Source organism: Taeniopygia guttata, chromosome Z (genome assembly GCF_048771995.1).
Source record: "Taeniopygia guttata chromosome Z, bTaeGut7.mat, whole genome shotgun sequence".
NCBI classification, from domain to species: domain Eukaryota; kingdom Metazoa; phylum Chordata; class Aves; order Passeriformes; family Estrildidae; genus Taeniopygia; species Taeniopygia guttata.
Genome location: NC_133063.1, coordinates 48,892,841 through 48,909,449, shown reverse-complemented (window position 1 = coordinate 48,909,449; position 16,609 = coordinate 48,892,841). Strand labels below are relative to the sequence as shown.

The 16,609-nt window shown below is 42.6% G+C and overlaps 2 protein-coding genes across 2 annotated transcripts; one reads left to right on the top strand and one right to left on the bottom strand.

The window, feature by feature from the left end:
• Window positions 1-2,452: 2,452 nt before the first annotated feature.
• On the bottom strand, window positions 2,453-7,076 carry BRIX1 (biogenesis of ribosomes BRX1). Its single transcript, XM_004177143.6, has 10 exons — window positions 6,844-7,076; window positions 6,030-6,141; window positions 5,600-5,643; window positions 4,934-5,004; window positions 4,511-4,560; window positions 4,343-4,416; window positions 4,194-4,244; window positions 3,809-3,910; window positions 3,171-3,299; window positions 2,453-2,847 (listed from the first exon to the last, which is right to left on the bottom strand). The coding sequence occupies exons 1-10, from the start codon at window positions 7,009-7,011 to the stop codon at window positions 2,578-2,580; spliced, it is 1,071 nt and encodes a 356-aa protein (XP_004177191.1). The 5' UTR covers window positions 7,012-7,076; the 3' UTR covers window positions 2,453-2,577.
• Window positions 7,077-7,087: 11 nt separating this feature from the next.
• On the top strand, window positions 7,088-12,426 carry RAD1 (RAD1 checkpoint DNA exonuclease). The gene is made up of 5 exons (XM_002191770.6): window positions 7,088-7,377; window positions 8,902-9,010; window positions 9,601-9,859; window positions 10,211-10,309; window positions 10,637-12,426. Exons 1-5 carry the CDS (start codon window positions 7,183-7,185, stop codon window positions 10,818-10,820), a joined length of 846 nt encoding a protein of 281 aa, XP_002191806.1. The 5' UTR covers window positions 7,088-7,182; the 3' UTR covers window positions 10,821-12,426.
• Window positions 12,427-16,609: the final 4,183 nt, after the last annotated feature.

Below are 16,609 nucleotides of genomic sequence, written 5' to 3'. Positions count from 1 at the left end.
GATGTGCGGCGCGGTGCCGCCCGGCTGCCGGCGGCGTGTTGGGAGCGCTTCTCCGCGGCCGGATTCAGGCGTGCAGTCACGGGATGTGAGATTAACCGGATACCTTGTGTGGAATTCACAGAATCAATGAAGGTGGAAAAGATCTCCGAGATCATCGAGTCCTACCTGTGACCCAACACCACCGTGTCACCCGGCACTGCGTGCTACGTCCAGGCTTTTCTTAAACACCTCCAGGGACCGTAACGCCACCCTCTCTGGGCAGCATATTCCAATGTCTAATCACCCTTTCTTGAAGAAATTACTCCTAATGTCCAACTTTGACGTCCCCTGGTACAGCTTAAGGCTGTGCCCTCTTGTCCTATTGCCAGTTGCCTCAGAGAAAAGTCTGACCCTAACCTGGCCAACCCTTCATTTCAGGGAGCTGTAGAGTGCAATGAGGTCTCCCCTCAGCCTCCTCATTTTCAGGATAAATACCTCTGCTTCTCTTAATATCTGTGCTCCAGGCTTTGTTGTGCTTCACAGCTTAGTTTCTTTCCCTTTTCTGAATTTGCTCCATCACCTCAAAGTCCTTCCTGAACTGGAAGGCCCAGACCTGAATGCAGGACTCAAGATGTGACCTCACTAGAGCTGAGCACAGGGGAAGAATAGCTTCCTTAGGCCAGCTGGCCACACTATTTCTGAAACAGATATTTTGATTCCTGTGGATGTTGAGGAGTTCAGAGGCACAGCCTCCACAGCACACATTCTCAGGGTAGCTTTTTTTATACCTATGCTCTTCAGAAATGTTAGGGTTGGTCCAAGTCGCTTTCCTTCTCTAGCTCAGGTGTGTATCAGTGTACACAAACTGAGCTGGATCTGGAGGCCCTGATCTCACAGTAAAATCTGGAGGTCCCCAGTCTGTGTTTAATCCAAATATGGCAAACTGAACATGAACCAGCAGTGCCCTGGCAGCCAGAGGGCCAACCTTGCCCTGGGGGCATCAGGCACAGCATCAACAGCCGGGAAGGGAGGGGATTGTCCTGCTCTGCTCTGCATTGGGGCAGCCTCACCTCGAGTGCTGGGGGCAGTGGATCGCCTCAACATAAGGATATAAAGCTGGAGTTTATTGGAGCTAATGGAGTTTATCAGAAGGAGGGCAGCTGAGATGGAGAGATCCAGAGGGCAGGACTTGGGAGCAGCTGAGGTCATATGGCTTGTCCAGCTTGGAGAGGAGGCTGCGGGGGGGGACCTCCCTCCCTCCTCCCTCCAGGTTTTGGCTGGAAGAGTCATCACAGTAGCAGGTAGGGAGCTGTGCTTTGGATTTGTGCTGAAAACACAAATGTGTTGATAGTAATAGAAATGCTTGCATTATTGCTGAGCAATGCTCAGACTCACAGCTGTTTTTGCTTCTTACCCCACCTGCCAGAGAGGGGTGCATAAGAAACTGAGAGGGGACACAGGGCAAGCCACTCCAGCTCCAGCTGACTGCTGGGCTATCCTACACAACACGACACCATGCTCAAACCTACAAAGCTGGTGGCTTTTCAGAGTGACACATTTGTCTTCCTGAGTCACTTACATGTGACGGAACACAGCTTTTCTGGTTGGTGAATACCTGCCTCCCCACAGGACATAGGAAATTCCTTGTTTTATTTTGCTTCTCTGCATGGATTTTGCTTTACAAAACTTTGGTTTTTGCTAAACAGTCTTCATCCCAACTCACAGCTTTTCACTTCTACCCTTCCAATTCTCTTCCCCACCCTACAAAGGGAGAGTGAGCAGGCAGCTCCTGTTGGACACCAAGTTCCAGTTGGACACCAAGGCTCTTTACACATAGGATGGTCAGTTCCCAGGGAAGTGGCATGGCACCAAGCCTGTCAAGAGTTAAAGCGGGTCTGCATGATGACCTTAGTCATATGGCTTAGTGTTACACAGTTCTGCAAGAAGTTCAGTTGGATTCAATTATACTGATGGAGGTCCTTTCCAACTCAACTGTGTCTGTGTATTAGACTATGTGAACTGAGCACTTGCCTATATGCACCAGTCTTTCCTTCCAGTCATATGGCACGCAGACAATTTTGCTGCAGAAGTTATATGGGATTTGCCTGACCCTGCTAGGTGGGATGATACTTAGAACTTAACAGGTCAGCTTCCTCTCAAATCAGTTGTGTATTTTCAGCTTTAAGATGCTGGAAATTAAAACAGAGGCACGAGCAAGACTTTGAACAGAAAGTCAAACAGAAACAGGGCACAAGCAAGACTTTGAAACACAAGAAAGTCTGGGGGAGTGTAGAACAGGAAAGAGGAAGAACCAGGTCATGAGGTCAGGAACTGTGAACGTAATAAATTGCTGCAGAGAAGTTGTCCAGATGACCCATCCCTGGAAGCGTTTAAGGCCAGGTTGAATGGGATGCCATGTTTTTTCTCAAAACTCAGAATCCCAGAAGACAATAAAAGAATGCAAACTCAAATCTTTATAAAGAAATGTGTGTTTTGCTCACTTAAAACTGAAGTTCAGACATGTTTGTCTGTACAATGTGAATTCAAATATTTACAATATTTGGTTAATATTGTATGAAATTTCATTCCTTATAATATCTACGCAGATCCTTCAGTTCTGAACAGCTTTTTTTGCTTCTTCCTCTGAATTTTGCGAAGCTTCTTCTTATCTTTAACAATTGGCTTTGATTCTGGTTTCACAAGCTGTATTTCCACTGGCTTCTCTTCAGCTGGAGTTTCAAAGACTACTTCGGTAGGATCTTCTTCAACAAGGACCTTAGTCCCTTTTTTCTTAATCTTTTGCACTTCTTTCACTTGCTGCTTCTCTCTAAACTTAGCTGCCACTGACAATCTCACCAGCCGGCGATGCTATAAAAATAAGAATTTAAATTTCATCATGTTTCAAATAAGCACAATGGAAGAAATCTGGTATTGAAGAAACTGATTTCTTTAATGTTAATTTCTCTGCTTAATGGCCAAGACCCTCAATGTAATGTCATCTTTTCAGTGACATGATGTCTGCATTCACTTCATGATTACAAAACTACTCTGCTCTCAAACTGTCACCAGTTTAGGGCACTACAAAGGGTCATGGGGAAAGGCATACTTGATGCTCCTGCACAGACTGACTACAAGGCTGATTTTCAAATTAGTTGCTAAATGAAAGAGAAAACAAAAACAGAGCAGCTTACCATATTTGGGGACTGGTAATGAGGATTTTCATATAGAGTTGGTCCTCCAAAGCTACCTTGGAAGATTTTTATAAGGTTCAGGACAAAACGAGGCCCAATTTCTACTAGAGATGCATCTTCTTCTATTATCTGTAATAAAAAGAGAACTTTCTCCATTTCTCACAGATTGAATCAAAGCATAAGACCTCGCAGGCACCTTGCATAAGGTAATACACAACTGAATTTAAATTCAAGATAATTAGCTAGATTTGTATAAACCCAGTCCTGTACATAAAGCAGTTCTTTGAAATTCAAGCAAGCTTTTGCAGTATTCTGTATTTGTGAATTCCTTCTACAGAAAGTAAGCTCTAGATCACTTTGAGTCAAAGCAGCAATTTTGCTTAAAGCACAGTTTAGGCCTTGGGTAGTATGTCCTGCTACCAAGACATCCCTCACAGAATCACAACTCAATGAATATTGGTGAATGTTCAATGAACCAGATCTCTCCAGACATATGGGAGAAGCCATTTCAGGACACTGAATCTTCAAGCACTAGGGGCTGGCATATCCTGCTAAAAATTATTCTTATTTTATTTAATGGATGTGATATGAAGTTACCCCGCTGACCTCCTTTTGAAGAGCTAGGAGAGACCACTCACCTGGTAATTGCGAAACCAGATCCTTTCATCAGTGACAGTGAAGGTGAAAACATGGTCAACAAAAGGCTGGCTTTTGGGGTGGTACTGTGGTGTACCAAATATCTGTAATAAAAGGCAGTGTTTCTGAACATCTGCAATTTAAGAGGTCAAACATAGCTCATTTTAAACTCCTTTTAATTTACTAAGTTCCCAAACCAAGGTTACACTTCATAACCCAAAACTTATGAATAAGTGTCTGAGTCATGCTAAGAATATGATCCCAATCCTTTGTGATCTTTTCAAAGTTCAGAAGTATAAAACTGCTACTTGAAAAAAAACTACTTGCTATCCTTAAGTATGTTTCCAAAAAACATTTCCAGTGAAGAAACACTAAAACTAGACTGACCTGAATAAACAATTCTTTTAACAGAGCATAGTGTGGCTCTCGGTCGAAAATCTACAAAAATAAAAATGTTATTTTACATACAAGGCTAAATGCAATAGTCATGCAAAAAGAGTAAGAACATATCCAAATTAAATAAAACCTATACTTACTGGATCAAAAGACAAAAGGGGTCTTGAGCCCCTTAGGCAATTTCCTGTCATCTTCAATTCAGCCAGTGTATGAACTACAGTGATTTAAAAAAAAAAAAGCTTTTATTTTTTTGCAGACAGAAAATGTTTTGGACAGAACAGCAAACACAATAATGTCCACCAGCTTACCATTCTGCACCAAGAATTTAGCAGATGGTCCCTGTGGTGTGTTTGAAAGCCTTCAGAGGACAAGTGGTGGGTAAGAGAGAAAGAAAAATGTTAACAGCAGCCAGAATACATGCTAGATTTCCACACTACACCCCAACCAGTTATTCCTGCATTCAAGTTGTTTCTCTTACTTTTATAGCTGTCCTGAAATGTGTGTGTATGCTCATAAACACTTGTTTTCTAAATAATTTTGTGAAATGCTTCTGCAAACAATGTCCAAAAGCTGTTCATGCACTGTACATCTGCACTATCCACAGAAGTGCAATATTAGAACAAATTTAACTAAGCAGCCGTATTTCATGCATCTTCACTGTTAGAGTAGGAAACTTCAGCTAGAACTGAAGCAGCCATAAATAGAAATGTAACAAAGCAACATTTCCTTACCACATGTAGAGATCCTGTTTCTTTTTAGCTTCAAAAAAGATGCACTTATTGCAGTTTTTCATTTCACACACCTACACAAGACACATCAAATTATTGCTTAAAAAAATCCTGAAGACATTTTTAATAACTTTTCACATTCATCTCTAATATTTTTCCCTCTCCAAAATGGCAGTACAAAAGCATATATCTTGTCTTATTAAATGACATCTACTGACACCTAAATTTTGGTCTGGCTTTTTTTTTTTTTAAATTTTGCATACTTACTACAAGGAGTAATAAACTCCTTAAAGCTACAAACAACCTGATAATCCTATCCAGGATACAAACACAAGAGCATTAGGTTCTAGCTTCAGAACTATCAATATCCTACTATATTTGGGCTGGCAGCATATTTGTGTCCTGCACTGTTCAAGTATAAGCTGTATTACACTTCTCACCTACACGAAAAAGCACATTATGCTATATTTCTTCATGAATAAAATCTGTATCTAATTAAAAGTTTAATTTGTGTTTTATTAATCAAAAGTCAACTTTTGGCTTTTTGGGTATCAATAATTTTCATATATAAAGTTACACTTTGAACTTGGTTGCCCCTTTCCATTGCATACTGAATTTCCATAGAAAATAAAATAAAATAAAGAAGCACCAAGACAAACACTGAATTACCTCATTGATTACAAATAACTGGTCTTTACGGTCCATTTTAGTATCTGGAAACAAAAACAACATTTACAAGGCTGAAAAACCAACTTAATACAAGAGATTCTTTGAACAGTCAGATGTTTTACAAAAATTGTACTAATTTATAAATGAAAGGGTAATTACCAAGTTGTTTCTGTCATGTTATAGAATAAATAAACACAGACACAAAACTAACTGTGCAGGTTCAGGACGGATACCATAGGATTCACTTCTCAGAAAATACTACGGTACAACAATTGCTGTACTTGTTGGCTCAAAGGGTGTTTGTTTAAGATACAAGTTTCACCAAAACTCTTCTGAACCCCATTTAAAAAAATAAAAGAACAGCTTGTTTAGAGCTTTTGGCTTAAAAGTATTCTCAAAATATAACTTAGGAATGATGTTCAAACCCCACCTGCTTTAGAGTGAGGCATCAATGTCCTTAAGTCCTGCATTAGGTGTCTTGTTCTGAAATTAATCCCACGAGAGGAGAATATCAGCACTCGTTCCTTGTTCTTCCATTTGCCCTAGGAAAAAAAGACACAATAGTCACGTGGAAGCTTCCAGCCTTAAATAATGTTATAACACAGCAAAACAAAGTTTGGACAGTAAATACAGAAAGACACAGCAAGAACCTTCGTTTTGATCTGCCCACGCAAACAGGAACCACACTCTCCTCAAGAGTGAAGTGAACTTTCCTACAGCACAGGGGGGCACTGCTTTTACAGGAGGAACTGTCCTCATCCTGATCCACGGCGTGCTCCCAGGCACAGCCTTTCACTCCCATCCAGCTACTAAAAAGCCACACGTGCATCACTTATTTTCCTGCAAAATGGGCTCAGGGACAGCCCCTGAGTACAGCCCACCTTCTCACGTCGACAAGCGTATTGTGAAATCTTTGTGTTTATACGCAGTATTCCACGTTTTTCCTACCAGCAAACAATTACGGAAACCTTATCCGTATGATTCCTAAATGCAACAAGTACAGTTTCCATACAGCCTCAGTATACAACAGAATTGCCCAACTTTTTCAAATACTTTTGAGACTGAGGTAACACATCTCACCGACATGGACCAGGATAGCGCTTCTCGCGTATTCTCACAGAAAAAACGCGCCACCACGTTTAGTTTTAGCTGTGCTAGCATTATAAGAGATTACGAATAAACCTCTCTGTCACGACTTAGCCGCGTTCCCTCAGGCAACCCGAGCCCGGGCCGAGCGGCGGTACCTGGGACACGGGCGGCGGGATGCGGTATTCCTGCGGCGGGGCGCTGCGCTCCTCAGGGCCGCTCCCCGCCGCCGCCTCGCCCGCGCTCGGGGCGCTCCTGGCGCGCTTCGCCTTCCCCCCGGCCAGCGCTCCACGCTTTCTCTTGGCCGCCATCTGTCCCCACGCCATATCTCGCCGGTATCCGCCCACTCCGCTTCCCGCGTCACGTTTCCTGCGCTCGAAGTTCCTGCGCCGGCAAGGCTGTGATCTCACTTCCTGCGCTCACGTCCGTGTGCCCGCCTTCCCTGTGCCGGCTCTCTGCTTCCTGTGCTCCCGCCTGCCGCGTTCCCGGGCCCGGCCATGCCGTTCTCGGCACAGCTGCCCGCCAGCGGCGAGCGCTACGCGCTGTCCGCCAGCCTGGACAATGCCCGGCACCTGTCCAGCCTCCTGCGGGCCGTGCACTTCCAGGACTACGCCACCTGCCTCGCCACGGCCAGCGGGCTGCGCGTGACCGTGGAGGATGCCAAGTGTATCCAGGCCAACGCCTTCATCCAGGTACGGGGACACCGGCGACGGGGAGGGCACGGCTGCCGCAGGCCGTGCACAGGCCCCGGACCGGGAGGACAAGGAGTCACTGGATAGGGTCCGGCGGAGGCTGCAAAGGTGATTAAAGGACTGGAGCATCTCTGTTGTGAGGAGAGCTTGCAAGAGCTGGGTCTGTTTAGTCTGGAGAAGAGCGGACTCAGAGTCTCGCCAATGCATATAGATATCTCAAAGATCGGTGCCAAGACGATGCTGCCAGACTCCTTTTTGTGGTGACCAGTGGCAGGAAGGAGAGCAATGGGCATAAAATAAACCACCACCAAGTTTCACCTCAACACGAGGAAGAACTTCTTTACAGTTAGGGTGGTAGAGCACTGGAACAGCGTGCCAGTATTCTGTTCCAGTGGAGGTATTGGAGTTTCCCTCTCTGGAAATATTCAAACCCTGCCTGGATGTGTGCCGTGTCACCTCCTCCAGGTGACCCTGCCTTGGCAGAGGGCTTGGACTGGATAATCTTCAAAGGTCCCTTAACCGTAACAATTCCATATGCTCACCTGTGGGAAAGGGGAGACTTTGCTGGAACCAAGGCAGAGGTGCTTGGCATGTAGGAAGGACCGTGGTGAGTCTGCCCCTGTTGGTGGGTGTCCATGCTGCTGGAATTCCAAACCCTGCACCAGTACATCCCTGAACACATAACAGTGTAGTGAGTTTGCACCCTCGTCTAATATATTCGTGCCTGCCAAACTCATGCTCCTTCTGGCTGTGCTGTTCTTAGTTGCACAAGCAAGTGCTCATCGTACCTCTCTTTAAGTGTTTTTATAGCTCATCCCAAAGCTAGAAGATTGGATTTTTGTCAACTGTGAGAGTACAGATTCACAGACACTTGATTGAAGATGGTTGTGCTGTGCTCAAAGCATCTAAGGATGCAGTTTTCCCTCTGGGCAGCCAGGAGAATATGAAATTACTTTTCCAAAAGCAGCTCATGCCACCCTGCTTTATTTCTGAGATACTCTGTTCTTGTAGGTGCCACAAAGCAGTGAGAACCAGTGACAGACAGCATAGCATAAAGCAGTTTATCCCCATCAGGCTAGTCAAAGGCAGGATTCAGCACATATTTCAGAGTGGTGAAGTCACTGTTCTGTTCTTAAGTACTAGTATTTGGAATGTTTATTCATGCTCTGAACATAAAAAATATGAGTATTGTCACTGTAGAAATGTGACACATTGTACAGTTCCATGAATATTTCTAGCTCCAGAAGTAAGCAGCTCTAGGTTTTACCATTTGTAGGCTGTACTTAAACCATAATAAACAAGTATTTAGGCTTCATGTTTATGCCATCGTACCTTGTTTCAAGTGTAGTTTGATTGTGTTTTCCTAGTTTCGAGGATGAAGACCCATTTTTCTATAATCAATGCTGTGTTGCATGTAGAAAACACTTTGTGTTGCACTGATTTCTGGATGGGAAACCCTGAAGTTTAAGCTGTAAAATAATTGCAGAAACTCCCAACTTTTCATATCTTTGCTTTAATTTACAGGCAGAAATTTTTCAGGAATTTTCCGTTCAGGAGGAATCGGTGATGTTCCGGATCAGTTTGTCTGTTCTTCTGGACTGCCTCACCATTTTTGGATCCAGCTCCTTGCCAGGTGTGGTATATTTCCATGAATACACAGAAGGTTGTGCTGGCACTGCAGGATGTATATTCACGTGGCATGGAGTCATACCATGGCAGCTTTTTGGGCAGTTGTGCTCTTGCAGCTCTGTGTTGTACTCCTCACTCCTTTACAGTTTTGGTTGTGGGTGACCTAAAGATCTAAATCGAATGTACTAAAGAGCACTGTGATTTTGGGAAACCAGAGGTTCAGGTGGTGATAACCTGCAGCAGGAGGCTGTGACCGCAGCACAAGCTCAGCTGCATTAACTTCAGTTTAGGTTGCACAAGGAACAAGAATAGTAAGGAAAGATAATGTGAGCCAGAGAGCCACAGGACCTGAGGATTTTCCAATTCCTCTAAACTGATTGTAGTGTGTCTTAATTGTCAGAGCTGGTGGGTGAAATTATTTGGATTTGTGTTGTCTACACACAAGTAATTTAATTTTACTGCATAACCATTAGCATTTCATAGGGTATCTAGGAGGCCTGTGTGCCTGTGTGCCAGAAAAATGCGAGTTTTCTAAAGTGATCAAATGTTCTTGCTATGATCTCTGCAGAATGTATGTTTCATTCTCTTTTTCAGGAACATCAACGGCCCTTAGAATGTGTTATCGTGGTTATGGCTATCCACTGATGCTGTTCTTGGAAGAAGGAGGAGTAGTAACAGTGTGCAAAATCAACACTCAAGAACCTGAGGAGTTGTTAGATTTTGATTTCTGCAGTACAAAGGTTGTTAATAAAATTATCCTGCAGTCAGAGGGACTACGAGAAGCATTTGCTGAACTGGATATGACCAGTGAAGTTCTGCAGATTACCATGTCTCCAGATAAACCCTACTTCAGGTACTAAAAATGGCTTTCAACTCAAATATTTGTACTTGGCTGCCTTTGGTGAGGAGTTGAAGTTTTCACAGTGGAGAGAGGGGAACTATTTTAGAATACCAGTTCATTTCAGGAAGAATTATAATGATTATAGTAAATCACAGTATGTTCTCTAATTAACATAGTAATGAGTATTTTGACAGCCTGGTAAATGTGACACTGGTGTGGAAAGTTTAGCATTTTTGATTGAATAAAGTGAAACAAACAGCAGAGTTTTGTAAAACAGTCATGAGATATGTACAGTAACTCATTTTAATGAGTTTTTACAGAGCTCTCATCAGGTGTTTTGAGATGGTGTTTTTTGTCTTCCAGGTTATCCACTTTTGGAAATGCTGGAAGTGCACATCTAGACTACCCTAGGGACTCTGATTTGATGGAAGCATTCCACTGTAACCAGACCCAGACAAACAGGTTAGAAAGTGACTGATGCTCTCTATGTCAGGTCATATGTTCTTTATGGGAAGTTTAAGAACTGCTTTTGCATTTCTGTAACATTTCTTTTAGTATGGGGGGCAAAAATACTCCCCATCTGATAAAAGGCTTTGTCTGCAATCAAAAGCTAAGTGCTGACAATGACAGTTTAATGTTGTTACCAGGTAAAGACCAAATAAGTGTGTTCCTTATTGTTTTTCATTATTCTAGGACTTTATTCATGACTAATGTTGCAGCTCCTCTTTGCACAATATGTTTTTTTCATATTACTGAAATAATCTATAATAGTAATATTTTCTCCTGCAGGTACAAGATTTCTTTGCTTAAACCATCCACAAAGGCCCTGGCTTTGTCTTGTAAAGTGTCCATTCGAACAGATGCTCAAGGATTTCTTTCACTGCAGTATATGATTAGGAATGAAGATGGACAGATCTGTTTTGTGGAATACTACTGTTGCCCTGATGAGGACATCACTGAGGCAGAACTATAGGTGTGTGTACTGGTGTATGTAATATATTTTTGTTTATATAAAATACTATATTTTTTACAAAACCTAATGAAAGCTGTAGATTTTGATAGAGTTAATATTGTCTTTATTTTTTAACTCTGGAATAAGAAAGCTGAAAACTTTCATTTTCTTGCACTGCAAACATTTCTTAGCCTTGACTCAAACTGAAGCTGAAAAAGCAGAAAGGGCAGCTGATCTTCTATAGACACTGCTTCCAACACAGATGTTAAAGTACTGTTTCTGTAATACATTGATGCTATTTGCAATGCTGTCCAAGAATTTTTGTCTGTGTTATGTTTTTTGTCTTTGACTTCTAGTGAGCAATTACACAGGGGAAAATCTGAATACTAGCTGTATATTAGCCGGTTAACTTTCAGTGACTTAAAACCAAATCTGTCTTGAAAGAGGACAACATTTTCAAACAGATCTCTTAATAGCAGCAGGTGGTTTCTTGCTGGCAAATGCTGACATGTTTTGTCAGTGAAGCTACTAAGCTTCTCATCTTGATTAATTCTTAATATAACTCAGTTCCTTGGAATTCTGCCTGACACCAACTTACCATTTTGTCTGCAAACTGATGTTGAATTGGTAAATTGATATAGAAGCCAGGATTTACTTACTCATTACTCTCAACTGTTCTGGCAACGTCATTGTTTTGGATCAATAGTTTCAAGAATGCTGCAGCTGAACTGTTTCTGTGTATTCATGTCCCTGTTCCTCCTCTGCTGCTCTCTACTGGTGGTGTTAAAAATCATAAGAGAGAAAAGTTTCATATTGAAAATTTTTTATTACATTAGTTTGCCTTCTCAATAGCCTTTTTCAGCAATAGGAGTCGCTGCTAAAGTGCAGCAGGGGAGTATCTGCCTGGATCCCATGGAGTGGTGTATTCAAGTCACTGCTAAAAATGGGGCTGACCTCATGCTCACTGAAAAGAGTATGGTTTGTGGGCAGCTTTCTGCAGTGTCCCACCTCCAGAACAGCAGATGGGTTGTGTTTAGGTCAAAAGTCCATGTGTCCTTTCACACCAACCAACCTGCTCAGAACGGGAAGTACCTGGGAGCAGCCAGGCACTGGACTGGATGCAGACTCTGCAAATCACACACGCTGCCTGCCTCTCTGCTGTGGGATGTGATCAGAGAGTCAGCAATCTGCAGGTGGTTTCTACAGCTTTAGCCTCTGGTCAAGTTTTGTTGTCTGTCAGATGAGGTCTTGCTTTGTTTTCTATGGAAAACACTGTGTTCATATGTTACCAAGTTGATCGCTCCACAGTTTGACAGAATCCTTTGGGTTTATTTTAAGTTTAAAATGTTTTTGTAGATAATTTTAAGCCTCTTGCTCATGCTAGCGAGAGTATACTTTTGGATTGCACAGTGTTATCTATTCACTTATATTGTTTTTTGTGCAAATCATTCATTTATTGCAATAAAGTTTACAATAAAGTTAATTGTTTGAAATTTATAAACAATTACAAATTTTTGAACTACAAGGCTGACATAGATACCTGATATTCTAAATTGCTCTTATTCACTGGGTTTTTTTTTTCCAAACTAAAGTGTACCCAGGACAAATATAAATGAACTTCCTTCTGGCTACTGTGTCAATTTCTTCAATGAAAAAAAGGTTATGGTCTCATTGGGAATTAAATGTTATCCCTGACTACTGAGTATCAAGGATGATTTACATAATCCTTGGGTGACAGGATAAAAATGAAGTAGAACACACCACTTTCTTGGTGTGATTTATTTTAGAATATCCAAGTTTCTTGTATTGTGTCCAGGAATTGTGGCTTAACATTTGAATTTTTATATAATTGCCTACAGATGTATTGTGTTACTTCTTGAAATGGTACTTTTAATGATTTCTTCTATGGCCTACCAACAGTAATCATAGAAGTAATATCCATAGAAGTTAGAACACCACAAAATACTTGAAAATAACTTGCATTTAATAAATATTAGGTATTAAAGACACATATGGTTTGTGCAGGAGTTAATGTCTGTTCCCCAAATGGGCTGGGTCCCAGCCTGAGCTCACAGAGTCAGGGAGGTGCTTATGCACTTTTGACTTAATAGATACGCTTAATAGATACGATTTTAGGGAGACAAGAATATGGGAAATCTGGGTTACAGACTTGGTGCTGAAAGGCAGTGAATTGATTTAGAATCCATCTGTGATGCATTCAATTACATTTCTGCGTTCAAACACAGTAAAATAAAAAGTGTGAAGAGGAGGATGACAACTGGAAGTGCACTACATCTTTTTGACCTAGTAAGTTACTTAAATTCCACAGATATCCACTGCTGCATTAGATTTCCTGCTACACTTTGCATGGATTCAGAACTCAGGTTACCTTTAGTACATTTCGTCTCTACTGTTTAAGACCTTTCCCCTGGCCGCCTACAGGAAACCTGCAGCAGAAGAAATGTCCAGCTCATGATTTTTTTCTTTAGTAGTATCACAGAAGAGGCTTGTCGTAACTCAGATTTTGCCCACCTGATTTCTTTTAAAATGGTGCATGCAGGTGCTCAGAATTACTTGTCTCGTAAAGTAAATCAGTTCCTGGGGTGGGAGCAGTCATCAGTGCCTTCCACCTGGCTTCAGCTGTGGTAGGTGGTGCCTGGCAGCTCTGATGAGCAGCATTTGGGGCTGTGGGCATTCCACGTCCCAAGGCCGGAAAACTGGCAAGTGATTTTCCCTCCAATTATTTTGACTTGTGATTTTCAGAGTAGGAACCTACCTCAGGTCTGAAAGAAGGCACTTCTTTGATTTTTGCCAGAAATCTACTGCCAGCAGGCCTTGGGTACCCACCAGGCTTTGAAGATTCCAGAAGTCAAAATAATGCTTTTGGTTCATGACAATCTTTATCCAACAAAACACCAAGAGTGCTGGTGCTACTGTTGTCTCCTGCCTCTCAACATACTGAATTTTTGTGTGTCCTTAACTTTCTACAATTATTTGGATCTGTAAAGAACAAAATTCTCCAGGGGGAGTTCAGTTCTATACCTCTGTTTTAAAGTTAGTAGTGGGGAAGAGTCACTTTTTTAGTTTTTATTTAGTTCAGTTATTTATTATTTATTTACACTGGGATTTACAAGGAAATAGCACTCTTGTATACTTGACTAGATGAGTCTTTAGTGAGGTTAGTGGAGCAGGTGGAAAACCTGAGATAAGCCATATGCTGTTTCCTGTAGGTGTCTGTTTTTAACTTCATTTAGTAAAAGCTTGAAGAATCCATCAGGTGGGTCTTACCAAATTAAATATTTAGAAGCAGAGGTTTTTGCTGAACTGTAACATTAAAGAACACTAACAACTAAACTGAACAAACACAGAATTATTTTTAAATGCTGCTGTTACAGAATAGTTGCTTGATGCCTTCTTGTTGAGACAAAAACTCATGTGAATCTCTCTTTGAGTGTGCTAGGACTGCTTAAGTATAAATGGAAGAGACGAGGTGGGTTCAGCCTCTTTCTACCCTGCATCTGCCCTTATCTGGGTCTAAGGATAACAGCGCAGTGCATTAGCATTGCAAGGGCTCTTCCAGGCAGAGACTGTTGGAGATGCAGTCAGGTGTCCCACACAGCTCTGATTTCCGTGAAGTAATAAGACTCTCACAGGGGTGAGAAGCGAATGTCCATCACGACTGTGAACATCAATCTGTGTAAATATTCTGGAGGGATGCATCCAGGGGAGTCTAGAAAAAGCTGCATTACCCAGGAAAATCTTCCCTTTTGTAATACCATTGAAAATCTGAGCAGAGAGAGAATGGGAAATTCACTCTCACTTTCACTCCCACTGTGTCAGCATTTGAGGTGGGGTAGTGGGTGGGGGGCTGTGCCTGTGTGTGGATTAAAACTCTCGATGGAAAAGTGAACAGCCTCCTACCCCATCTGGTTCAGATGGGACCATGGAGTGACCAAAAAGGAGCAAGTGAGCAGAAAGCTGGAGGTCTGAGATAAGAAATCTGACTGAAAGTATGTTTGGATTTTACCACATAAATGCCAGTGGAGTGCAATAACGGGTTTGTAATGTAAGGGATCCATGGAACAACTTCACCTAATTAGGTACTTGTACCCCTAATCAACCCGAAAGTAGATTTAATCCACGAAACAGAAAGCAGCTAACAAGCCCTAAGTTATATCCAGGTGTTAGATAAATTACTCATTGGCAAAATTGCCTTGTTAGGCTTCAGTGATCTCATACCTAGGGGGAGATTAACAAAACTCGGAAAGAAGGATAGTAGGAAGACACAAAGAATGCAGAACTTTAAAGCCACAAGGACATATGGCAGAACTCCCCGAGATAAGGAAGAAATTAATAGGGCCAACTCAGCAACTGTACTGAAACTGACTTAGAGTGGGTAAAAAGAATTGCACCAGGGAGAAATCATGACAGACTGACTCATGGCCCACCATGTCAAAAGAAGATGAAGACTGAGGGTTGCAGACTAATTAGCATAAGAACTGAGGGGATCATTAGCTGACAGAGGATAGAATACTAATTAATAAGAGAACAATGTCTCTTGTAGGCCACAAACATTAATGCCTATGTTTGCTAATATTGAGGGATACATCTGGTGCAGGTAGCTGTGTCTGCAAGCTGAACTCGAGGTGCGGGTTGAGCTCTGGGTGAGAGTGCAGAGAGAGACGAGGCTGTGAACTGCCAACCAGTCAGCTGGATTGATTAACAGAGGGCACAAAGCCCGGTGAAACCAGGCAGGGTGAGTGGACACTGGGAGACACAGCAGAGGCTGGCAATTGCAGACATTTTGGATAACAAAAGAGATGAAGACAGGTGATGCCAGCTGGGTGAATTGACACAGAAAGGGTGGCATGTGCCAACTGGAGAGGAAGACCTACATTTGCACCGGGGTAGACAGGGTGTAAAATTCCCTGGGGTTCCTTTTTTGGGGGTCCCTCCTCAGAGGCATCAGCATGAGCTGTTTCTGTGTAAGTGCGCCATGAATAAATGGCTTTGTGGATGAGATGTCTGAGATTCTTTCATGGGAAGCCTGGGATGGAGTCAGCAAGGTAACCTGGTCTGACTATGAATGGAGTGCTTGGGGCATCAGCTGCACTGAGGTGCACTGGAGCTGCCCACTGTGAAGGAAATTCAGCCCCAGCAGTAAAAGTCTGGCACTGGGAGTGTGACTTTCAGAGAGGCTCAACAATGGAAAGTTTCTTTAACACTAGAGTGTATAAATAGTAAAAAGTTTTGAGACTTGGTGTACTTGATTTGTGGAACACCACTGAACACCCAGGCTTGTGCCACTGGAATAAATAATCAGTGTTTCTCTTATGTGTGCAATTAGTTGCTTCTTGTACACCGGGAAACAAATCTGATTTTTTCTAGACAACAAGCTGGCCAAACAGGTTTACTCTCCTAATAAACTAACTGGTGGCATCGAACAGGTTTTGGAGGAGCTGGGGTATATCCAGGCTGCAACTACGAGCAGTCACTCTCCAGATCTGACCAAAGCTCCCAGGAAATGTGTCAGAGAGGCATGGGCTGCACAAAGCTGTGCAGAGTGCACGCCTGCCTCTTCCTCCATGCTGCAATGCGGCCTGGGTGATCTCGGTCGGCTTTAATTATGCAGATATTTGCAAGGCAACACGGTGCCAGACAGCCACCGGCCAAAGCATCTGCGGAGGAAACTGCCAGCCTGCCCCTTGCCGGCCCTCAGACTGCGACACAAATTCTCATGTGGCAGCAAGGGCAGGAATTTTAGACACTCTGAAAACCGCACAGCCACCCTCAGGCAGCGCAGGGCTCTG